At 45.2% G+C, this 26,401-nt stretch overlaps 1 protein-coding gene across 12 annotated transcripts in view; it reads right to left on the bottom strand.

Annotated features, from left to right (window-relative positions):
- Positions 1-1,940: 1,940 nt before the first annotated feature.
- Positions 1,941-26,401, bottom strand: part of fcho2 (FCH and mu domain containing endocytic adaptor 2) — a 50,373-nt gene continuing 25,912 nt past the window's right edge. The window contains exons 9-29 of one of the 12 annotated variants that reach the window (XM_066711657.1): positions 24,757-24,801; positions 23,917-23,986; positions 23,254-23,278; positions 22,843-22,899; positions 22,026-22,083; positions 21,608-21,783; positions 18,589-18,600; positions 17,936-17,960; positions 17,465-17,521; positions 15,087-15,129; positions 14,755-14,843; positions 12,948-12,995; positions 10,897-11,012; positions 10,617-10,743; positions 8,542-8,653; positions 7,744-7,899; positions 7,207-7,339; positions 6,714-6,913; positions 6,484-6,548; positions 5,417-5,581; positions 1,941-5,276 (exon numbers count right to left, since the gene is read on the bottom strand). In XM_066711657.1, the coding sequence (XP_066567754.1) occupies positions 5,254-5,276; positions 5,417-5,581; positions 6,484-6,548; positions 6,714-6,913; positions 7,207-7,339; positions 7,744-7,899; positions 8,542-8,653; positions 10,617-10,743; positions 10,897-11,012; positions 12,948-12,995; positions 14,755-14,843; positions 15,087-15,129; positions 17,465-17,521; positions 17,936-17,960; positions 18,589-18,600; positions 21,608-21,783; positions 22,026-22,083; positions 22,843-22,899; positions 23,254-23,278; positions 23,917-23,986; positions 24,757-24,801 (1,802 nt within the window). In that variant the 3' untranslated portion in view covers positions 1,941-5,253. Of the gene's footprint in view, positions 5,277-5,416; positions 5,582-6,483; positions 6,549-6,713; positions 6,914-7,206; positions 7,340-7,743; positions 7,900-8,541; positions 8,654-10,616; positions 10,744-10,896; positions 11,013-11,206; positions 12,137-12,947; positions 12,996-14,754; positions 14,844-15,086; positions 15,130-17,464; positions 17,522-17,935; positions 17,961-18,588; positions 18,601-21,607; positions 21,784-22,025; positions 22,084-22,842; positions 22,900-23,253; positions 23,279-23,916; positions 23,987-24,756; positions 24,802-26,401 lie in introns of those variants that run through there. The other 11 variants (XM_066711658.1, XM_066711661.1, XM_066711662.1 and 8 more) reach the window with 11 other exon arrangements.

Here is a 26,401-nt window from a genome sequence, read left to right as displayed (position 1 = left end):
TATAATCATAATTTAGGAGGAATGATCTTGTCCAGCAAAAACACAAAACCAAACGACGAGGCGCTGCACCCTCCCCCTAACCAAAGGGGCATTAATCTCTTTATATAAAAATATAGATGTATATTTTTGGGTTGATGGAAAATCCACAATGGATTTATATTAAACTTTTAAACTTACATCATTTCAACTTTAAAATATTTCTTCAGATGTTTTTGCTGACATAAAGCAAAGATCAAAAGGAACATTTGTTTTTATAAATTAACCATAAACGTGACTGATGCTCTACACTTTTACATGTCCTAAATAGCTCAATTTTATTGCCCAAACGGGACTCTAAACAAACACCATCATGACAACATCCAGAAAATATTCAGAGGTCTTCCCACACTGCACATATTACTTTCTCTAAATAGAAACAAAATTATTCCTCCTTTCATCTGTGCTCATGTCATCTCTTGCAAATATGTACAGTCATCTCATGGAAACACGTACAGTGTTGTGTAAACATGTACATTCATCCCGTGCCAACACGTACACTCCTCTCATGGAATCTAATGGACAGGTACAGTTGTCAAGCGGAAACACATACAGTCCTCTCGTGGAAACGTGTACAGCTCTCTCATGGAAGCTCATGGAAATACGTACAGTTGTCTTGTGGAAAAATGTACAGTTGTCTCATGGAAACAGTCCTCTTCGCAGAAACACATACAGTTGTCAAGCAGAAACACCAAGTCCTCTCACGGAAACACGTAGTCGAGTTCGTGAAAACACGCAGTCGTCTCCTGGAAACAGTCCTCTAGTGGAAACGCAGTCGTCTCGTGGTGCACTAATGCACAAACCTCAATCGATCACACAGAATACCAACTGTTCAGCAACAAGGAAAACGTTATTACCCCACGCAGTGCCTTCACACTGGTTGCCATTAAACCAACAAAAACCATAACATCATAAAATAATCAGAATACTATCATAACCAAATTCAATGCATAAATACAGGTGATGCTATAGTTATAAACAGTGAAATGTAATCATTCCTTCACAGTGACGTGGACAAGTTGTAAAAGTAGAGCTGTAAAAATGCAGCTCAGACTAATTAAGAGTCTCACATGAGCCGGGTTTGCTCAGCGCTCAGGAAAGTGATGAGGCTGGTTTGTTCCGTTTATTTAAACTGCTTTCTCGCCCGACTCACCTCTTCCTGCTGAAACGCACGACTGTGCCGCTGCCAGAGGTGGTACATGTTACTCATTGCACTCGCATACTTCACTGGTAAATTAATCATTATTCAAGGGCCATTCACAAGTCAGAGAGTTGTTAAAGCTGCAATGCACTCCTCAACATTGTGGGGGAAAAAAAAAAAAAAAAAAAAAAAAAAACAGATCAGAAAAGTCTCTCCAATTCTCCTCTAAATATCAACATGGTTATTATCAGGAAACCCATTTTCTACTTGAAATCGGTTGGTATTGGTTGCCAGTTTTATTGCCCAAGATGACAGTGTAGAGCAGGGTTGTGCGGTTGTATCTTACAGGGCTGAGTGCTTACCTCTTGAACGCAACTCATTATGGACGCACTGGGCAATTTTACATTCCCCAAAAACATGTTAATTAACACAAAATCCCAAAATGGTCCCTGTCAAAAAATAGTGGAAGCCCTGGAATAGCAAACATTAGCGTTTATGGCCTGGTTTGACGGGTGACTGGTTTTGTAGAAATGCTTGGTGTCCATTAGGAGGACAGTTCATTGGAAATGTTTATCTGGTCCTATTCAGAGAAATCAACATATTTCACAAGAGAATCGCAGCCAAGAACAAGTGTTGAAACTGTTTTGAATTTACAGGTCTTTCAAGAAGCGGCACAAATAGACCCACATTAACAAAAAAGGAGGAAAAGAAGAGGAACAGACAAAGGAACAAAGACTCATTAAAAACATGACACCATGACATGACAAGTTTAGAATTTTATATATATGTAGATATATATATGTATATATATATTACACATTTATTACAGGCACATTGAATTATAAAGTGAGGACAAGTGGCAAAGAGATTGTAAAATTTACATTTCATGAAAAATCATTTAAATATACAGATTTTGTCGGCTACAAAAACCTTCTGACTACATTTTTAACAAACAACCAATACATCTTCATAAAAGCTCCAATTCCCACGGACAATTGACTGATGTTTCAGAGGCATCTTGAAAGGATAACTTGGTGTATGGAAGCAAGAACCAGCTCGCTAGGTATACGTCACACACACATATGGAGTTCCTGTGGGCATGCATCTCCGCTCTGTGCACAGAAGAGCCGGGCCTCCCAGCACATCCAGACGGCAGCGCACTGCGCGACCCCGACACACGGCAGCTTCACCACCACAACAACGGGAGGATCTGTAACTACTTCTCCCCACTGGCCAGCTGATAAAACACGAAGAGGACTTTCTCTTTCCAGGCCTGTGTTTGCCAGCACACACTTCCACCTCATAAAAAATCATAAAACATGACCTCAGTGACAGACCCTCTATTCCAAAAGAAACAGAAGCATTGCGGTGTGCAGAGAGGCACATGAACGCATGAACCGGTGCAGAGGCCTGACACATAGCTCAGCCGACGGGCCGGTATCCCATAATGCCTGATCGCAGCTGGGGACCCAGGTTTAGTAACGGAGGCGCCTTGTATGGCAGGAAAGGCCACAGCTCTCGGTCAGCCTTTATAGACCTGAAACTTCGACTCCCTTCTGAGGCCACAGGGGCAGAGGATATGAGCAGCGGCTCTGCGTCTGCCTCACAAATCTCCTGTTTGTGCTCGGACGTTATAATCCGGTTTAATTTGTGTGTTTGTTTTTCAAAATGAGTTATCTGATAAAGTAATCACATTAGAAAGACAGATACCTGGAGGAAACGGTTTAAAACCTGGTTAGAAAAGAAGCCCTTGAGAGAGACAGCCTCATATTTGGATTGGTAAACAACAATGAACTCCTGGGATAAGAGACAGGGACCTCGCTGTACAGGGGAAGGACTCGGAGAGGACCTCACTAACACAGATACAACCATTCCAGTTTACAACACAGACACAAGACCCCCGTGAAGCCCCCCACGTCTCATGCATGTGGCCAACCAGCAAAAATCACACAATAGTAGCATTTTCCTGTAGTGGCTTGAAAAACAAAACATGAAAAAGATGATTATTGCCTTTGCTTTTAACCCCCATAAAATACAAAAAACAAAACAACAACAACAACAACAACAACAATAGCATTAAGGCAGGGATACAATTTATGACGATAGCCGTCTTCTGTGCATTGACATTATTGAACTGAACAAGTGTAGTGTGGGTGCCGACGGCACTGATGGGTGGAGGACGGGGTTTTCTTCTGCAGGCGGTCGTGTAAAAACTGTGACAATTTTTTTCCATCTTCACCAGTTTACACAACAACACCCAACCAGAGCTGTGTGTTTAAAATGTGGTGCCAAGACACACCCACTCTCACACACACTAAACGGACTGGCTCACTCATACGCATGCATACACACACACACACACACACACACACACACACACACAGACTAAACAGATACACACACACAGACTAAACAGACTGCCTCACTCGCATGCATGCACACACACACACACACGCGCGCACGCGCACGCAGACATACATACACATGCATGCACATACACACACGCACACACAGATACACACATGCACTCTCACATGCGCACAGACATGCACAGATGCATACACGCACAGATACACGCACATACAGCTTGCCCTGATGGTTTCATTAACCCACCCTCCTCTGAAATGTGTTTCTTTTCCCGTTTTCCTTTTCTTTTTGAGTTTGAATGTTTCATTTAGTGGGGATTATGCTACATTATTATTATTTATATAAAGTGTATTAAAGTAAGCAAAATTATACATCAATTAGGAAGATTAATTATCATACAATAAATTACAAATATTGTTAGTAAGCATTACCCTTTTTACAGCAATACATGTTATAGTAAATACAGTCTATGGAGTTTGAATTTTGCTCGAGGTGACCTGGACTCTCTTTACTCAGAGTGACATTTCTCCATTTCACTGTAAAACTCATAAACAATTACACCTGCATGTAGAATATGGATCTTAAATAAATCTGACAGGCAAGGTGTTCCTCTGTGATCTAAGACTGTATCTACACTTAATGAGACACACCTGGGCACAAAGAGGCCCTTTTTGGTCAATAAGGCGGCTGGGTTTGTCTCTGGGTCGTTTATGAGTAACGAAGGCAGTCAGGAGAAACCGGACGACAGGCCCAGCTGTCGACAGCGTCACGAGAAGAGAAACGCCGCTCTGCCTCGGCTGCGGAGAAACGCAGGGCGGCACGTGACCACCAGGATCAAATTCAAACTCCACGTCAGTGTCCTGCATTTCCCTTCAACATCCAAGTCAATAAGCAGAGTATAAAAGGACACTATACACAGAAGTCACGCTGTGCTCTCATAGCGCACTAGAAGTCAAGAGCTCTATCGGCCTCCGGAAGGACAGAAGGTCAGGCACAGAGAAGAGGACCGGACTGAGAGAGGAGAGGAGGCATGACGGCGGGTTCCCTCGCAGCTGCTACTGAACGCCATCGGTGTGCACACAAGAGCGAATTGCGCCGACGAAGGTTTCACTGCGACCAGCGCCGCCTCTCACCTGGTTTGCCAGATTGGCACCGATACGACACTGAGCCGTCCCAAAGCGCCGGGCTCTCGTAGCGCGGCGGAGACGCGGCGACATCCGTGGTCCTCGCTGGTCATCGTCGCTCTGTTTCTCCTCTGCAGGACGAAGGGCACAGAGCGGAGGCCTCTCCCCGCGGCAGCACAGGCGGTTAGTGCAGGTTTACAGGCGCATACAGTCCAATATACCAGGAATACACAAACTGTTAATTGTACACATGAAACAAACCCTACTGTTGACTTTATAAAAGTCTGAGCAAATCGAAGTTTACGAAAGATTCTGAAGTTTATAAATGTCCTGACAGCCCGAGTTAAGTTCTCTTTTAACAGTGTTCAAAATCATATCAGTGCTAATTTATGTAGTAAAAATATTGGTTCTTCCAAAAAGGTGCATTTAAATATGTAAAGTTGTTTCAAAAATGTACAGAAAAAACATAATTATTGCCTAACCCTTCAGACGTGTAATTGAAGCCGAACCGAGAGGAGAAACGAAATAAAACGGAGCGGCGCTTGACTAGAGAAATTGTGCTTCTGTGATGGAACCGCTCTGCCGTCAGCAGTCCGCCATATAGCGCCCTGCGAACGAGAGACAGACAGACATCAGCACGCCCCTCCCCTCCAGCTTCTCGAAAGGACGTCTAAAAGAGCGTCAAACTCGCTTACACAGCTCTTCTGCTTTAAAGAGCAGCTTGTTTAGTTTGAAGACGAAGGCTCACCTGTTGTAAATCTCTTCTTCGTCAAGGACAGCCGGTATCCGGTCCCGACCAGCTCCATCTCCACCCCCGACAGGGTGTGTCCTTCGCTGAAGAACTGCACAGCCAGCGTGGCCGGGTTACTGGGTCCTTCCGACAGCTCGAACTTCGCCCTGAGGGACCCGGAACCTGACGGGGCAGAAACACAACAGCGCCCTCATGCTGCCGTCCCACACCAGCGCACAGCCCGGGTCACATGACCGCAGACTGGCCTCAGTGCGGCCCGGCGGTCAGACCGCAGCCGATGAAATAGAGTCTCTTCAGCAGCACTGACACAGTCGCCCGGTTCCTCACACCGATCCTCCAGGCAGAAGCGCTTCTTCACGCATCCTGCGCTGATTAAGCCTTTATGCTGCTTTTATACTTTTAATATTTCAAGCTGCATAATAAATATATAACGCACAGAAAAGAGCTGCTGGGGCAACAGAGCGCCAGGGCGCCAGGGCGCCAAGGCATGGACTAGGGCTGGGTGATATATCGAGTTTTTGCGATATATTAAATATATTACTTTGGGCGAAATACAAAACACTTGTATCGCGAGTATCGAGTGTTTGAAATGTGGGAGGAGTAAGTGTCAATGTTTTCATGCAGCCGATCACCTCGGAAGAGGAGGGAGCAAATGTGTCTCGTTGTGTTGCTATCCAATAATTTGTGTTGATGTTAGTAAATGAGTAGTTTTGAGGTCTTTAATCAGGAAATTGCTTATAAAGTTGAATGTTTGTTTTAAAATCATGGATTCGTCGGATTACAATCTTGAATACCACACTCGCTATTTTAACCTTTTTTAAAAGCAATGGAAGCAAATGAACGAAGTAACGAAGTTACCTGGTGTTAATTAAATGTTTGAATTACACAATAAAAACAGAAGCGAATACTTTTTTATCTATACAGGGTTTCCTGCAGCGCTATTCAGGCTGTGCGAGAAAAAAATTACAAAAAGAAAATGTAGCACAAGCGCACACGTTCCACCCGCTCGTTTGCTCCGGCTATTCCCGAAGAAACATTCAGGGACATGACTGCATTCAACATACCTTCATTCTCTGACTTCTCCGAGACGTCGCTCATCTTCCACAAGGCCTTGTTCTGCTCCGCGTTCCTGCATCAGACCGACGGGAAAAGACTCGAGTCGTCATTTAAATCGCTGACGTGATCACATGACACACCCTGTGAATTCACACATGTCCTGTGCATGACACTGTGCACGCACACATCACACACAACATTATCGGGGCTCACAACACTTCTTCTCGTTCCGATTTACCAGAGGGCCGCCGGCAGCGACTGCATGCTGGTGACGCCGCCGTCCACTGGCACCAGGACCTGGATGCTGGACAGCGAGGCGCGGCTCGGCAGGGCCTCCGGGTTGTATCTGTAGTCCACCCGGACGTCTGTGGTGCTGGGGGAGCACTTCCAGTACACAGCCAGGTTCAGCGGAGTGGACTGGATACCGCTGGAGGAGACCTGGAGACACGAGACAGTCCAGATGACCGGATGACACAGAAATGGCTGCTGCCACGCCTCAGAGACAGTCCTCTGAGAATCGGCTCTAACGCTCCTCCTCAAGCATAAATAGTAATTACATTTCATATTTTGAAAGAAGGTTTAATTAAGGGACAGACACGCATGTGTTCTTGAGACACTGAGTGCTAAAATGCTAAAAGGCTACAGTCAGACATAAATGTAGGAAATGCACAACATCTGTGGTGTTGTTATCTGAGGGGGGGGTTCTGCAGGTCTCGTCAGGGTCCGATTACCTGGTACTTCAGGATGTCAACGTTGTAGTAGGAGACGGCCGGGTTCTGCTCAGACATCTTCCTGAGGTAGGCAGTGAGGGCCTGCATGTTCAGCCAGAAGTCCTTGGAGTTGGAGTCGCTCTGAGAGGGATCACTAAATACAACAACAACACAAACGCGTGACTCTGGGAGATTATGTATTCGTGTCGCGGCTGCAAAGGCTGCACGAGAGGACGACCCCTCGCTGCCACCCACCTGTTCAACCATAAGCGACCTGGTGACTGAATCAGCCTGGAGGAGCTCAACCGAGCGCAGTAGAAGCTCGGAAAAGCACATTAGGTGTGTAACTTCAAACACACAAGTCTAACTCCTGAAGATTTCAGTCATTAAAACAACATTTCAATTAAATCTTCTACAATGAAGCTGCAGAGATTCTGAAACATTCACGTCCAGGACTTCCATGAACCTAAAACATCCATCTATTATCAATCCCCCACACAACGCCGTCCCGTCTCCTTCAGGGACACAGCGCTAATCCCGTTTGCTCCATTCCCTTACCTGAACAGCAGCTGTTGGTTGGGCAGGACCTGCTCCAGTTTGCTGGTGTTCTTCAGCCGGAAGCTCAGCACCGCGGGGGACGGGTTGTTGGTGAAGATCTTGATGATGCCGCTGGGGAAGGACACCGTCATGTCGCCTGTGATTTTGACAATGCACCTGGAAACACAAAGCAACACAAAGCTGGGTCACAGGAGTCCCACTCCTGAACGCACAGATTGACCAGATTTCTCTTCACAGATGCACTACGGTCAATGTTCGAAACTCATCTGAGAGTAAAATTAACTTATCTATAAGACCTATATGTTACAAACAGGACTGTGTCTGTTCTGTGTGCTACTCAGATGGTCTCCGTTTCCAGTGTGTTGATAATGGAGAGATTTAAAATATCGGCAACGGCCCTTTGATCACCGGAAAAGCGAACAGAAAAGCTGAGCAAGACCAGGGTATCCCTGCGCTGCGTTCACTACGGCTCTCCAGTGTTTCCTGCATTGTGCATTGTTAATGAATGTACACGATGTCGAGTATTTAATCCCTGCACTCAGCTGTGTGTTCATTTGCATCTGCACACAATTCACACTCAGTCTACTGATGGGGACCAGGTTGCCTTGGCTTAAAGGAATCAGTCAAGTGAATCATTTCCAATAATCAATACAGTGTCTGAGTCCCGTTTAAAGCACATTTGACTCCATTGTAGGGGTGTAATGTGTATCAACAGCACAGAGACGTTCCTGGAGCCTGAGACCCGGCCTGGACTGGAGTGTTTAGACTTCTCTCATCCGTAAGTCATGTGACACTCACTTTGAAGGGTCCGCGCCTTTGAAATAGGCATTAACGGACTCGGTGAAGGCCACGGCGATGGGCAGGGAGTCCTGGGAGCCCAGGCTGACGGGGCTGGGGCCACGCGAGGTTCCTGCACACAGGGGAGAGAGCGTCACACTTAGACACGGACAGCACATGCAGCACAGGCGCAGTGCGCTGTCTCTCTGTGCTGCTGCAGGGTTCATGTGGTCAGCGTTTATACAGCCAACGGGATCCTCCGCACATCGTCCTATGAAGCACACCAGCCAGTGAGGGACGATCTCTAGTGGAGAGCCGTTTACCGAGACCCTCGTGGCTACACAGCACAGCTGTTTGTTCTTCTGGAAAAAATGTTTTATAACAACAACTAAGATCCAAAAAAGAAAAAAGAAAAAAACCTTGGGAAACCAATACATTCTGGTGGGAAAGGAAATTACTAGCAGCCCCGTACCTAGAAAATGACCCGCAATGCGGCTGAACAAGAGATCATGTGGTATCATTTAAAACGGAGACAACAGTGATATGTTGCTCACTGGAGATGAAGATAAACAGTGATGCGAGTCATAGGGCATGCTTTAATAGCTGAGGAACAGACCTGATAAAGCACAAACACACACCAGTAAGTATAACACAGGACAGCCCTGATACAATGCAATGTGTGGACTCAACGTATAGCACTCTCAGGTACTGCAGAGCTTCAAGGAGGACTCAAACATTCAAGTGTAACAAACAGGCAGTGGGGGGTGGGGGATCGTGTCTGAAACAGCCTCCCTGGACGAATTCTCCTCAAAAGGAAGACGTGGAATTGGTAACAGGAAACAGGAAAACGGCAATATTTACAGAACATGTCACACAATCACAACACAATCCACTCTCGTAAGAATCACACGCCACCTATACAAACAAACAAACAAACACAATCCTCCCTTCCTCTGCTATTCTTCTGTCCCGTCTCACATATGGACATTATAAAACTCACTTTTATAAATATGCAAATATGGACTCACTTGCAGTGAAGATAAATATTTACACTGAGCTGTGTATTGAGGCCATTGTCTCTATTCTCTGGAACAAATCCCCACGAGAGGCCCTTTAAAGCCTGTCATGCATGCGCTCGGTCTGCTGAGTGACTAGCAACCTGCAGACGGGATTATATACACAGAGCGACACACATGAGGTGGGGCGGCCGGCCGAGGAGAGCGCTGACCTCATGCACACGGACAGGAGGCCGACGATAGGGGCTCGGTGGGCTCCAGCCATGGGGAAAGCAGGTCACAGCAGCTGCAGTTCGATGTCCCTTCATTCCTGCCCCGCTCCTCAACCTGCTACTGTGCTCCTCTTACATGAAACACACTAAATCCAGCTTTATTGTACTTTCTGCTTAATCCCCAGACTGCTTTCCACAGAAACAGTGTGAAGGGGGTCAGGGCCGGGACACTGGAAACGACTGACTGTAGTTCCAGTACAGCGTTCGCAGGGATGACCAGAGGGACGCCCCTGTGCGGCCGTAAAAACCCTGTCCAAGCCCTGACTGCCGGACACGGATAAGGAGGCGAAGGTGGTGCTGTTGAAACTGCAGGAACAAGGAGATAACGGACTGATGCAGGAACTGGAGGAAGATATTCACAGTGTATTTCTCACTGGTTTATAAAAGAGGTCTTTGAGATTTCGTTGTTTTAAGCTAACTGGAGAAGAGTTTTAATCTGTCAGAAGGGAAACCGAACCCCTTCCAGAGACCGCCGGTTCTTAGAGTGACATCCTCACTTGCTGGTTGTTTCCCAATGAACAAATCCTCCTCTCCGACATTAAAACAAAATACAATGGAAATAAAACAACCCTTCATGCAAGATTCTTCTCTCAGCTCATGTGTTAGATCTTTACCAGAGAGCCCCGTAAAAGTGAGATCAGCGACCTGCAGTGATCAGCACACATTCGGATTAAGCCATATTAAAAAATGTGAAAATAAGCATTCTACCTCGAAAGACCAATTATAAACTAACAAACAAAGTAGTTCTAACACCGGGACAGAGGGGGGACAGGAGCTCAGAGAGAGACCGGGAGAAGCAGACACTCACCGACAGTGGGCGTGTTGGCGGCGCTGAGGGAGGCAGTCGAGGACAGCGAGGAGGAGCTCTCGGCACGGGCCAGGGGTGCAGGGGGAGGACTGGCATTGCAGTTTTTTGGTGGACTGAATGGCCTGGCCTGGACACAACACACAACACCGGCACAGACACGCATCTCAGAGCCCGTTCACATCAGAACACACACGTTTCTGGGCAAGAAGAAAATCACACAAGTAACACCAATGACAAGAGCAGCCCACTGACCACAGTGGCCCTCCGGGGCGATACTCACGATTTCGGTGATGCCGGCCAGTTTGGTTGCGGAGAGTTTTGGTCTGGAGGAGGGCCGCGGGGGGGGCACGATGGTCCCGGAGGCCAGAGGTGTGGTGGGTCTGGCGGTCAGAGGCACTGGCAGGAGAAAGCAGGTTGACGTGAGGACACACAGTGCTGGGACTTACCGACACTGTGGCCCCAGCACTGCCCAGGGCCCAGCCACACTCATGCCAGAACCAGAACACCTGGCTGACCTACAATTATTATAGGAAAAAACCCAACTCTGAGCTGACCATCCTGTCCAAACAAAATATTTAACAACAAGGGTGTGAATGTTTACAGGGAGTTTACTACTGCAGTGATTGGGCAAAAAGACACAGAAAAAGGATGGCACAGTAATTGACAAAATCGGCCCTGTGCAATGTGCCCATAAGTGTAAACAATAACAACAAATACATAAAAATACATAAATAAAAATACATAAATAAAAGGAACATTTTGATGCATCACAACAGGATTCTCAAACCCAATCGACACTCCATGCAGGACCTCGGGGGGGGCAGCAGCCAGAACCATCCCAATAACCACACAGGTATAGGTCGCAAACAAGACCACGATGGGATCAGGGTAACAAGCACTCGAACACAGACCAGGCTCACAAAACGCTTTTCCAGACTCCGGGAACAAACAAAACAACGAACTCAATTAATCCAGACACAAACCGAGTCACACGGCATGCTCTGGGTTACCGTTGTCTACAGGATTGAGATCGGGTGCGAGCGCATCATCCAGCAGAGCAGGAGAAACGCGAGCGTGACCGGCGCTCTCTTCCACCAACAGCTTTGCCCTTTCCACGAGCAGCTTGGCCCTCGCTTGGCGCGCAACCATGTTAAACGGGTCGCCAGGGTCATCGGAAAAGAACTTCCCAGAAGACGCGAAAGCCGGAGTGGCCGGGGAGCTGCGGTGGGCCGGCGCCGGCGGTCTCGGGGGCTCCTCCGCACTGGCGCTGAGCCGTCGGCATGGGACAAGCTCCTCGCTGAACGAGATCCACTGACTCGGAGACCACGAGATGGAGGACAGGATGTCCAGGCTGTTGGGAGAAGGCTCCGCAGGGATGTGGACGAGGGGGCAGTCGGGGGAAGGGCTCTTGGGGCATGAAAGTGGCTGCAGTCCGAGGAAGGGTTCATCCACTAAACTCCAGGGCGAGGCACTGGGAGAACTGGGCAGAGAGGAGCCCTCCTTGTGCAACAGCACGTCCGCTGGGGGGAGAGGGGAGAGCGGAAAGCAGCACAGTGTGAAATCCACGCGCAGAGAGGGAAGCAGCACAGAGCGACGCCCCGAAAAAGAGCTGCAGCACAGAGCGACGCCCCGATTAAAGAGCTGCAGCACAGAGCGACGCCCCGAAAAAGAGCTGCAGCACAGAGCGACGCCCCGATTAAAGAGCTGCAGCACAGAGCAACACCCGAAAAAGAGCTGCAGCACAGAGCGACGCCCCGAAAAAGAGCTGCAGCACAGAGCGACCCCCGAAAAAGAGCTGCAGCAGAGTGACGCCCCAAAAACAGCTGCACGACAGCTTTCACTTTACAGATGACGCTGGCAAGACAGGCTGCAGGTTTGATGCCAATTTCAACAACAGTAACAACATTAACAGCTGAGGAACCCATGGAAATGGAAAGACAAAGGCGATGATAAAGATGGATTGATGATGATAAAACAGCATCACAGAGTTAATTAAAATGAACAGTTGCACATTCTGTGGCTGTAGTCGGTCTCATTGTAATTAGGAATCTATTCATGCCATGTGAGTACAAAATACAAAATCAACAGCCTTCCTAAAGCTAAATGAGTTAAGGACACATTGCATGGAAGAATGGTAAAGATGCCAAAGGGCAGCGAGGAAATACAAGGGAAATAAGGATTTCAACCCTTCTGTTCATCAGTGAAGATGCTCTTATGATTAAACGTATTTACACACATGTGGAGCGGAGGTTAGCTCCAGTGCTCATCAGACTGGCTTATGATTGCATTACATGTGTTAGTTTGAAGCAGCAGACACTTCGGTGATTTTACCTGTGGCAACTGAGATTGGGACATTTGGTTGCAACAGAGAAGGGATTTCTAAAGACCACGACCAGAGAGAGGAGTGGGGAGAAGAACAGAACAAGGTAAAAGTTTGGCGACTCTGTATAAACACATCAACACAAAACAAATCCACAAAGACAGTCTTTTCACCACAAACAATATAAAAACGATCTGTCGAAATACATTTTGATAAGGATGTGTATCTGCATTTAAACCTATTTGTATTCCAATTGGGGTTTTAAGTCAAAATGAAATAGTTTCCTCTATGGCAAGTCAAACTGTCATTTAGAGAGATCTTAAATTGAACTGCAGATATCTTATTCAGTTCGAGATATCAGTAACTGACTTCCTGTGAAAATGCTGTTTTGAATTGACAACCTGTTCAGTTTGGGTTATCTTGAAGTCAGTTTGAAATATCTCAAATAGTACAGGAAGTCAATTCAAGATATCTCAAACAGTATTCGAGCTATTTGACTCATCTGAAAGAATTCAAGATATCTAGAATTGATCAGGAAGTCAGTTAGAGAAATCTCGAACTGTATTTGAAATATCTTGAAATGGAGTTAGTTTAAGATATCCTAAATTGTATTTCGAGATCTCTCTAAATGAAAATTTGGTTGCCACAGTCCTTGCAATTACAGTGTGTTCTCAAGGCAGCGGACACACAGCGTGACCTTGCGTTGTGCTGTGAACGACCGCACAACAGACCCGCTGCAGCTTTGGGCAGCTCTTTGCCGACGAGGTTCCAGGACACAAAACACTGGAGTTCAGCTGCTACACAACGCTGTATTACAATGTATTTTATTACTCTTTTTTTGCTTATGGTTATTTAATAATAAGAATCAAATTTCATGAACACTGCTCTTGTATGGGTTGAGGCACAGTGCGTATTCAGTCACACACTAGTCTCAACCCCTGGGCATCACAGCCCCTGTCTGTCTGCTCTGTGCTTCTGTCTAAAGCATTTAAAGACACTCGAACACAAACCCACACGTCTGCAGAGGTACTCACATCTGATGACGGCCACATGCATACTGAACAGAACTGTGAAAGGATTCGTGTTACTTTTAACAATAAAAACAATACAAAATGCACAAATATTCAAGTTATACTTCACAACAAAACATGTTCGTTACAAAATCAGTTATTTTCACTCTCAAAAGTCTAAATGAAATAAACTATTTTAGAAACAAAATAAAAAAATTAAAAAATAAAATGACAAAAGCAAGTGAAATAAAGACAACGAAGGACTTATTTTAGCCATTATTCCCTGGAGCAGCGAGTGCAGTTCGCTATTGAGGACGAGAACCGCGATCAGGTTCACCAGCTCTGGCTGTGCCGACCCCAGAACCATTATCCAGACTGAGCGCTGGCCGATCGGGGGAGACGGGGATGGCAGGACGTGGCCAGAGACACCAGGGGAGTATGATGCTTTTTATTTACTGGAGCTGAAGCTTTACGGGGTTACAGCTGCTGTAAGAAACATCGGGAAGTTTTCCGCCCGAAACCAACCACTAGTGCAGGACCTCCTTGTCTTCTGGGTCTCCATTTCACATCACAAATAAAACTGAATGCAACACAAAGAAAGGAAAGAAAAGCAACACTATCCGCTGGACACACAGAGACACGCAGACGACCCAGCTCCAATAACACTGTCACGACTCTAAATACACAATCCCACTGAGCTGCCTGTGGTCACTGTCTGAAGCCCCTGTCAATACATCGCTGGCCCTGTGGCACTGTGGGCCAGCGTGGGAGCCGTGTGGGCATCTGAGGAGCCGGCGCAGACCTTTACCTGCGGATGAAGACACGGCGGAGGATGAGGCATCGAGGGGGGGGCCGAACAGAGGGTCCAGAGAGAGCAGGTCGCTGTTGACCCGCCTGCTGCAGAGCACAGAAACACAATCAACACCAACACAACCTACAACACATGCATAACATAACATTAGATAATGCACTTCTTATTTTTGGTTATTAACATTACACTCCCATGCTTTATTGATCAGTGATATTTATTAACCGATACGAACAGCCTGTGTGAAGAATCTTAGACTGTAGGATTTCATGTTTACAAATGAAGATGGTCTTGTTTTGCACTTCACGAAACCCAGTCAATGAGAAACTCACTCGTTATAGGAGGCCTGCAGCCGGGACCTCGCCAGCTCGTCGCCTGCCACACGGAGAACACGGTTAGTACAGACACACAGACACCGCTCTCCGTCTGCAGAGACACGCACATGCACACGAGGAAGTGTCCGCTGCACACGACTGCAGTCCAGAGAGAGGATCTCCAGCCATTCGTGAGATGTGTGGATTTCATTTAGGTTATTAAAATATCTTTACACAGATTAGAAAATCACACAAAATCATTTCAGAATCTGTGATTATAACGGAAGAAAAGTAAAATTATCCATTTTAATGCAATACATCTTCAGATGATCTTTAGGGTGTGTTATCTGTGAACCCTCGCTGGCACGGATTCCTTAATGTCTGCTAGCGATATCAGGGCACAGACGAGCGCAAATCCATTGTTAGCGCGGACAACACTGCATGCGTGTAGCGAAACATTCACTCTGTCGTTAAACTGATGACACGGTCAGCCTCTCTGCAGCGGGTCGGGGTCGGCCGGCATGAACCGTCACGTGCTCAAAAATTGCAAAAAGGCTTCCAGAGGTTGCCACTTCTCCCACGGCGAGTGTGGCTGCCAGGCCGGGAACAGCATGCTACCTTCTGGTATTTTCACATCGGAGTCAAGGTTTCACAAATAATACAAAAACCCATTAGTGCGACTGTCTGCTTTCGTGTAACAGATTTAAGCTGTCGGGCCATTTGGGATTCAGGAACGTAACGTCAAAGAGAGACCAGCTGGTGACTGGAAAAAACACCCAAGACAAACACAAACACAAAGACGACAACAGTGCTCTCGCTACTAGTTTATGCCCAGAGAACCTGAGCACTCTGTGGCTGCACCTTGTGTGTGATCTTTGTGTGCTCACAGAGGCGTACAGTAATGTGTTGTGTGGGGGTTTTCTGCAAGAAAATATAAGTGATCTAAAATAAGACTGTGCATTTGTCCCTGACTGACGATCCCAGGAGACGCAGCACTGAGGAGCATGTGTGACGATGTGAGGGTGAACACTGTGCTCAGGTGGACTGCCAAGCACAACACAGAGCTGAATCCATGGCACACGTTTTAACAGGGAGAGCAGCGGAAGACGAGAAGAGCAACGAGTCACATGTCCGCTGAGCCTCGAGCAAGTTCAGCTCATGCCCACTTTGACGGCAATCCTGTTCAAACGCTTTAACACTGGATGCAAATAAAGCAAACTCTGAACATAAATGTGTATGGACTCCTTATGTACCAGTGAAATACACCACCTTCCTCTGTTTAATTGCATATCTGCATAATAAGCACAGAATTAATGTCACAACAAGTATTGTGAGACGTGCACGTCCATTTACACATACTGGAGCTGCCGTTTTGTGAGGAGATGAACGCCATTTATTCCGACTATGACTCAAACCTCACAGCAGGTTTGACACTGCCGATACGGTTCGGTTCTGACGCACGCAAGACTGTTCACTGGAGCCGATAAAGCTCGTACTGAAACACAGAGGGGTTTTATCTGAAACCGCTGCATTGTTCCCCATCTATGTGCCGTCGGCTTCACCAAAACACCGGACCCGCTCCGAGAGGAGAGCAGGGCTGAGAGGAAGTCTAAACTTACTTCTCACATTTTTATACACATGAACAATTATCAGCACCAACTGATTTACTAAGTTTGCCTTTTACTAATATTAAAATAGATCTGATATTTAATTCTGTGTATTAGATATACACAGTATACATATATATGTATTTGTAAATGCATGTTTGTATAAAAACATGTATATATACATACATATACACACACATATGCAAACATTTATAGATACATATATAAATATACACAAATATATTTACATTATTTAAATACACAGACATTTTATATTTATGTTTATATATATATATATATATATATATATATATATATATATATATATATATATATATATACACACACACACACACACACACACACACACATATATATATATACACAAATATATATACATACATATATAAATATTTATATAATATATATGCGTGTATGTATAACAGATGAAAATCATTAAAATAAAATATAAATGCACCAGTTTTATCTTCTCAGTTCCTATTAATTTCTGTGGGTCATATTTATCGAGGTTTGCTTTAACAGCCCTTTGAAACTCTTGTTCCTCGTTGTATATTGATGCAAAAGGAATTGCAAATCATATTGTTTTAAAACGTCATGATGCATCAATATTTTATATTAATCATTTCACACCCCTCATGTTAAGATTATTGTTCATTCTTGCAAATAAAATAAGATGTAAATCGGGTTAATTAGCCAGTAATCAAAGGCGGCGCTTGGAGGCCTTGGTCACCGAGCCCCAGAACATGCAGCCCAGTCCGAGTTACTTACCAAACGCTTGTGGGCCCTGCAAGTCTCCGGGAGACTGAGCATAGAGTCCCGACAGCCCTAGTCACGTGAAACAGGCATGAAACACACAGCTTCCCTCAGAGCTCCACACACGAGACACACAGCCTCCCTCAGACCAACACACACGAGACATAGCCTTGCTCAGACCAACACATATGACACACGGCGCCACTCAGAGCTCCACAGATGAAACATGGAGCCTCACTCAGACCAACACACACGAGACACACAGCCTCGCTCAGAGCTACCCATACTACATAAAAGCTCCATCCATACTCTAAACATACTAGACAAACTATAACGCTTGTGCTGTCAATAAACTCGTATGTTGTTTTTAAAAACACACAATAAACCCACTTGCACAGTCTAGGACAAACTCAGACTCTGTTCTGAATTGTGTGGTGTAGCCAGTGTGACACATGAGATATCAGAGGGACGTTGATGAATACTCACTGGATGAGTTCCTCTTCAGCTGACCCTGAGAAGAAAAACAACAAACAAGCAAATCAACAATCATTACGAGAGACCAGAAAAGCACACAATGAGCGTCACAAAGCCTTTCACAGGACCAGCCACAGCGAAGGACACAGTCGCACAGCGCTGACAGAGAGGCGACAATCTACGGCTCCAGCAGTTTGCAGAAGATGCAGATTCCAGTGTGAAGGCGTCCGGAGGCCAGGCTGGTGGAGAAGCGGCTACAGGAGACGGACGGCAGGGCTTTCAGTGCCAAGAGTCTGGTCTGAAGAGCAGATTCACAGACACAAAGACTCAAGCCACAACGCACATCCACAATCGAGCTGCACAATGAATGGAGCTGGTCTGTGTCGTTGTGGGGGTACAGTAATGGCGGGGGGGTTGAGAAAGACGCAGGAAGTTCACTGTGTTCAGAGCTCCTGGTCTGCTTTTAAAGAGCTCTGATTGTGTGCGCGGTATTAATGGTTTAGTCTCATGTTAGTGCTGTGAATGGGCCTCAGACACGTAGTGCACATAAGTCACTAGCATCAATTAATACACAAAAAAACACAAACACACAAAATGAGGACAAGGACAATTCAGCGCAACAGAACACCCTGGGAGCTGCAGCTCTGAGGTCTGAAGATACTCACCGGACTGTTCCTCTGGGGGAAGCATGAGAGAGAGAGAATGGTTTGAGTTATAAACGTGTCACTATGACTGAGCACTCCCTGTTGTGAGCAATTTTCCTTCTCTGCACAAAAATGACAATAAATTACTGGACTCTTTATACACGACCTTAACACAGACCAGACATTAAAGCCGGAGAGAGAAATGCCGACAGACGCGGCGCAATATGTAACCTTGTTCGACACTCAATCTCTGTCACAAAAAACACTTTCATGAGTCAGAAGGACGGCCCTCTAACGTGTTCCTGACATGGCAGCACAAAGAGGCTCAATGGAAACTCTGTGCATCAGTTCTAATAACGCTTCTCAGAAAAAGCCAAGGAAATACAGTTAAACCGTTAAACCACCAGAGACCTATAAAGCTACAGCCGATCCCACAGGCATCGGAGAGCAAATGGGTTCAATTACCGCTTTCTGGCCACACACTTCACTTCCACTGCTGTTTTAATAACGAATTCCACATAAGGGAGCCGAGGAACAGGTCTGAAAAAAGCCCTGCGGTAATTCACACCAGATGACGCCGCGTTAGTCACCAGCGACATTTTCTCAAATTATTATTTTTTTAAGTCAAGAAGGTTTAACACAAAACACATCTGAAAAGCAAAAAATAACTTTTCGAACATTTCCATATATGTATGTATTTGTAACGAAACACAGGGAAAAAAGTAGTCAAACACAAGAAAGTCTGATTTCCTTTGTGGGAGAAAGAAAAATAACTTATTAAAATGTATAGTGTCCCGCAGAAATACCCTGAGCTTCTGGTGGGAAGTGAAACTATGAAAGATAATCCTCCGTATTTAAAAAGAAAGATCAAATGGAAACATTGAGCAAAAACAATACAGATATTATATTCAGACAAAGATACAGTTTAAAATAAAATAAGTGCCTAATCATGCTGAAAATGTATGAATGTAGCAACTTTCTGATTTGGGATCTATTACGACTGAAGCATTTATTTACATTTTGAAGAATCTAATTAGTACAATAAAATAATGTCAAATATTACATCTAGGAACCTGGAGATGCAAGCATTTCCACATCATATAAAGCTATGTTATGACCTCCCTGCGCTGTTGTCCCCAGTGTGTTTCCTCTGAGGGAACGAAGGGATTGAAGAACAATCTCTTCTGATAACACGGGAGCATTAATAGAGTCTATACATGAACACAATGCAGCTCTACAATAATTGGGCTTCAAGGCATTCAAGACAGAAAACAGGAGACACTTCTTCACACAGAGAGGCGTCACAATCTGAACAAACTCCCCAGCGATGTGGCTGAAGAGACAATTTGGGAACATTCAAAAACAGACTGGATAGGATCCTTGATCACTTAGTTATTAATGGACACCAAACGAGCACGATGGGGCGAATGGGCTCCTCTCAATTGGATACTGTGTTATGTTCTTATGTTCTAAATACATAATTGTTTGGGCATATCATTGAATTAACACCTAAACACATGGAAGGTGCTGGAATTGGGATAGAGACTCGGAAACCTACAGCACAATGGCATCACGAGGACACGGTGGTGTGAAAACAGCCACTCAGGAAGATCAGATATAACGGAGATATCAGCGAGCTGAGTGTGCATTGTGGGGCTGGTAATATGCTGCGATTGTTTTTATTAGCAGCGCACAGACAGTGGGCACGGGTTCATGGGAAAGGGTGATTACACTCGGGCAGCTTGCTCTGCTCCAAGGCTCCCTGCGCCCGACCCTCTCGACCGCCAGCTGTGAACCGGCTCGGCGGACGGTACAATCTCCACCACTGAGGACAGAAACGCCAACCTCTCACGCTGTCGTCTGGGCTGTCTCACATGCGCTCTCCCACAGCGAGGCAATCAGTGAACCCCCATTCTACTGCCCTCACAGTTCACGCACCAATTACAATAATTAAAAGCTTCAGGTCTCATCCACAACAACAACTCATTTGAAAGGGTTTCCCAGCTCTGAAACTATTTGATTCATTGTTTCATTTGACTTCTCACTGAAGAAAATAACTTAAACACTAGACTGTGGTAGAACTGATAATAAGATGCACAGAAATGTCCCTCAGCAAGCACATCCAGTCAGTCTACAGTTTAACTGGTTTCCACACAACACAGACCTACTCAGCCGTGTCGAGCATCAGCCTGCAGAAATAGTTCTCCTTACCATAGTCTTATGATTCTACCTCTTACGCTATAAATGATTAAATCCCGAGTGCAGGAAGGATGATATAAGAGACGAGGAAAAGCAAAATAGTCACAGACTGTGTTACAGTCATATTACACGTGTGCTTAAACTGAATCGACTGAGTTACACCGAGCACCGCAGCATGGCGTCAGAGTACGAGCCCCCCGCAGCCGCACAGAGAGGGGGCTGTCAGCTGTGACTCTGCGCTCCTCAGAGCATAGGTTTCACTGTAACCATCAGTGACACAACAATAACAGAAGCAAAACCATCGCCACGCTAATGGAAAACACCACCGAGAATAACAGCAAGGGTTCAGACTGTGTTTTTGTCCTGAAACTCACTCCTTAAATATCAATCATCTAGTGAAGGGCAGACCTGGGGCTCCGATTCACATCCCTCTGTCAGCGCAGGACTTCGACAACGACATTCAACTGGAGAACATATAAAAACACTTCCTACGGATTACATGCCTGTTCTCGGTATAATCCAAACACAAACTTCTCCTTTATCACCACGCTATGTCCATGTAATTGGACTTCGGTGTACTTTCCTACACACATCTACATCGACTGTCGCCATCTAGTGTTTCCTCTGTGAATCCGACAGGACCGGCACGGATCTCGGGCTTAGGCCTAAAACATGCATTTCCAGAGGCAGGGAGAGCGCTGGAGAACCAGAGCAGAGCCTTTTAGTTTCTTCCTTTATATTTTGGGATCTGTTCTCAGCGATCTCAAGACTGCAGTACAAACAACTACAACACAAAGACTGTTCTCCTTCCCTGCGCTGCATCGGGACTGCATATACCTACCGAGGTCGAGGGCGACAGCGTGATGTTGCTGATCGTGGCCTTCAGCTCATCGATGGAGGACAGCGCCTGGTGGTTCCCGTTGTTGGGCTGGACCGGTTTGATCTCCACGTGGAAGCGCCTGGGCTCGTCCTCGTCGTCCGAGTCGCTCGAGGAGTAGAAAGTGCTGTCTTTGGCATGTTTGTAAAGAGTTAAGGAGCTGGTCTTCACAGAAACACCAAACATCATTCTGAAGGTTTGACATCAATAATGAAGTATGCAAAACAGTTAAACATGGGGCTCAAACCAGTACAGCCCAGGGGCTCAGACTGGTGCACTATGGGTAATGATCGCATTGCGGCCCAGGGGCTCAGACTGGTGCACTATGGGTAGTGATTGCGCTGCACTATGGGTGGCACTAGGGCACAATGATGCAGGATATCGTTCTCGTTGATCTCTGGCTTGATGCAGAAACCTTCCTCATCAACTTGTGGAACATTCTAGAAGAAATCAGAAACACATAAGTCACTTTAAAAGTATATATTTCACGCAGTCTGGCGAGCATAAAACACAATCACAGACAACAATGCTGGCTTTAGCCGAAGTGCTTCAGCAGAGACGGGTCAAGAGACTGGAGAAAAACTAAAAAACAAAAGCAGCAGCGAATGGCAAAGTAATGACAAAGCGGAGTGTGTTATCGCACACACAGGCACTGCAGTGAGGAAACTACACAGTGCGTCCCATCACAGCAGGGTCATACAGCAGTTCACAGCAAGGGTTCCAATACTACTGAGTAAAGAACTTTACAGTCATCAAATGTGTGATCTTCTATCTATAGATACGTGTGTGTGTATATCGAGACACACAAGACACTAATAATTGCAGAGCTAGGAAGATATTTTAAAGCATCAAGAGCACCTGCTAAAAACCACCGTATTAAAGACCAGAACAGGGACAGAGAAAAGGCGCCACAGAGCATCTCCCTGCAGAGCTGCACACACGTGTCCACAGCGCTGCCACGCCACACACGGGACACGCAGCCGGCTGCCACTCCAAGCGCACGCCTGCCGACACGGGTTAGGCTTCAGACTAAGCCAGCGTTAGTAAAGCAAGCCAGGAGCAGATGCACCAATGTAAGAGATGTTAAGTCTGATACCTTGTGGTTCATGGCCTATTTTATCAGTCGTTCCACTAAAACAACAATAAGCAGCACAGCGTTCATGTGTGGAAATGGATTTGGCCTAAAGGGGTTTACTTACAGCGTTCTGTAAATCTATTCTCCCATAGTAGCCAGAGGGAGCTCCATTGGAAGTCTTCTTCAATAACACAGACAAAGAGAGAGTTTAAACAGGAAGTCAAGAGGCAAAGGGAAGGAGCAGGAGGTTTAACACACAGAGGGGTCGTCAGCACAGCTAGAGAGGGAACAGGTCAAAGACGCGGCCGTCCAGCGTTTCAAAACAACACAACGAGAAAAGACAGCAGACACAGGGCACAGTCCTCTGAGAAGTAACGGGGGTCTCAGTGCATCTACTGTGATCCTTTATTGGAAACAACATGCAGGGTTCACTCACGTCAATCAACCGACAATACAAATCACACAGCGATTACTTTTTCAAAAAGTCCAACAGGAGATAAAATAGTGACGAGAATAATGAAAAGCATTTACTTACTACTGATTCGGCTTCTGTGGACTCTCTGTAAAATAAAGATTCATTTCACTCTCAGAAACAATGACTTCGTACTGGAGGGTTTGTGGTTCGTTTGCTGCTGCCAGTTATGTGGGAAATAAAAGTGCTGCTGACAGGCGTGAATTTATAAATGCCGGACTGTCGTATCAATGTTACAAATGTTACAATGCTGTAGATTTTAATGCAAATATAAAATACATATATAGACAATTATATAAAATATTATATAAAAGGAGACGCATCTTAATGAACTCCACTTTGATGAACCCGAGTCATGGAAAGACATGGAAAATGTATTCTTAATTTTCAGCCCCACCCCACCCCCGTCTCTTTTTAAATAATTGAACACTAATGTCTGTCCATCTGGTGCAGCAAATACTAAACAATAAAAGGGAATCAATTATAATCTATAAAACCAGTGAAAACGCACAGAATTCACTGCTCTATCCGTGTGTTTAATATATATGTATTTTGGGTTCTGAAATGGATTAAAAGGCACGTCCTATTTTAAGTGTTAATCCTATTAATGGACTTTATGTTAATTATGTCCTTCATTCCAGCGAAAGTGATTGTTATTCGTGTCGATATATGATTGTAATCCGTGTATGAAGGGCGAGATGTAACGTGTGAACCCGTGTCACTCACGTGGAGTCCGTGTCCTTGTCTTTCCTTCGGCCCGGTATCGCGAATGCTTTTCTCTTCCGTGGCTTCGCTCCTAGTTTCGATTGGATTGGAGTTAATTTAATTACAAAATAAAAAGCACATTTCCAGTCTCCAAAACCCCAACGTTTTAATACTATGCAGATCGAGTGAAATGCATACAAACAAAAGCGTCTGAGACACATGTACGCTAACATGGACACAAACAAACAAGTCATTATATTTTACACTTAAGAATTAATCCTCGAACCCTGTTGCCACTGAAGTGCAGTGAAAGTGCAAAACGGGGGACTGTCCCCCACACTGATCTACAACAATAAGACATTACACTGCTTCACACACACACAGTTCTGGAAAAATTAAGAGACCACTTAACATTGATTTCTGAACTTGAAGTGGTCTCTTAATTTTTTCCAGAGCTGTATATTCATATGTTATACACAGACGAAACACAAACACATATATACATCTATATCTATATGTACAAAACTCTGTTACTATGTGCTCCATTTCAGAAAACACAAAGAGTTTCATTATTTGGTGAACAGTTTACCAGAGACACAGGAATTAACTTAAAATATAAACATCCTGAACCTCCATGATGGTGCTGTACTGTCAACATGCACAATTACAAATAGATACATAAATCAATAAATAAAGTGAACAGATAATAAAATAAAGTTAAATTAAATTTTTTAAGAATGTTTGACTAAGAAATTAAATCAATAAATAAGCAATATTATTATTATGTATTTATTTTAAAGGAATTGGAAACATGTTGTTATATTACAAACACACAAGTGCGTGTCAGAGGAGGATACTGACCTTCTGTGACAATGGCAGTGTTGCACTCCTCAAACTCAATGGGACCTACACAAAACACAAACACACAGACACTTCACCTGGGGCTCGTGCGCTCAGTGCCATTTCACCAACTCGGTGCTAACTCTCGCACTAGTTTCCTTCATTACTGACTGGAACAGTGGTGAGGGAGCAGTACGGCACACAGGAGACGGACAGACCCAGAGCAGTACAAAACAGCACACTAGAAACGGCACAGCCCCACAGGGCCGGTTCCACAGCACGGTGTCTGGTGAGCATCACCGAGGTCTGATCTTCCCCCAAATCAAAGTCAACACTTGTCTGAGTCCACACTCGGCGTGTGAGCCAAGCACTGCCATTCCCAGAAAATCGTATTTACAAACACAGACACGGGGCAGCGTTAAACACATCACACACAGAAGTACACAGCGTGGGGACAGGACCCCCGGTCACTCGGGGACGAGGCGCTATCATGGCAGTCTCGTTGTTATTTGTTTTTCGAAGGCAACGGGATCTTATGATCTTACGTAAAAGGAAAACAGATGGTTCGGTTTTAACTTTGCCAGGCCTTGGAAAGGATAACAAACAGCACGCTTCATTTACTGCTCATCAATTTTACATCTTTACCTCCCAGTCTTGCACGTCAAACACAACGTATCAAACGTATTCAATGCACAGAGAGGGGGCTTTTCAGATACTGACGAATTGGAACCTCAGCAGACCCCCGGGGGCCGGAGGAGGCCTGGGGTCTCGGCGCCGATGAGAATCCATTTAGGTTTGTTGACGGCTACTAATGCATACTTCAACCAATCAGTGCTAACAACAGGGCTTAAATAATGCAGCACGCATAATCCAGGAGCTGGGAATCGTTTAAATATGCAAACAGTCCAACCTGGAGAACGGAGACATTTAGAAACACAAACCTCTCGGATCTCAGACACTAAACACTTTGCTGTGCAGCCTTGAACCCTATAGGATCGTAACAAAAGTCAGTACATTTCAGTGAAATACTGTGTTGACTTGTAAGGCACGGATTAATTCACAGCACCATATATTAGAAATATGGCCGGCGTTTTGTGTTTTGAAACTGTACTTGAGCCAAACAAAACACAAGGACCTCGTTATACAGCACATCAGTGGAAAACTGATAAACAACTGGAGCATTTTAATCAATCTTCTCTCATACTGTCCTGATCTCTCAATCAGAAAAGCAAAACATATTTTTAGAACGTTATATTTTTCTATCAGTGTTTTTCTATACCTTTCTTAGGCATAATAAATATCTGAACTGAGTGATTATCAAAGTAATAAACCTATAAGACAGAGAATTGTAATAATTTTCTAATATAGTGTGAAGTCTGCTAGTCTTCATTTTAAAGGCACAGAGATTCAGGTTAGGTTCCGTTTTCTTGCGTCTCTAATTACAGCCTTTTAAAAAGAAAAATAAACCTCAGGAACACGACAGTCCTAAGTGCCTTTTAAACCCCTTTCTTTGTACGGATCGGACTAAAAGCCAGCGCACATCGAGGAAATGGAAACAGTGTTTACTCGCAGGACACACAGGAGCCCGCAGCGGTGTTTTATAACACTGCATTCCTTGACCTGAAAAAACAAACCTAATGATATTTAAGTCAAAGAAATACAGCGG

This window comes from Amia ocellicauda, chromosome 8 (genome assembly GCF_036373705.1).
Source record: "Amia ocellicauda isolate fAmiCal2 chromosome 8, fAmiCal2.hap1, whole genome shotgun sequence".
Classification (NCBI taxonomy): Eukaryota; Metazoa; Chordata; class Actinopteri; order Amiiformes; family Amiidae; genus Amia; species Amia ocellicauda.
Note: the sequence above shows the minus strand (reverse complement) of the source record. Positions and strands in the feature narration are given on the sequence as shown.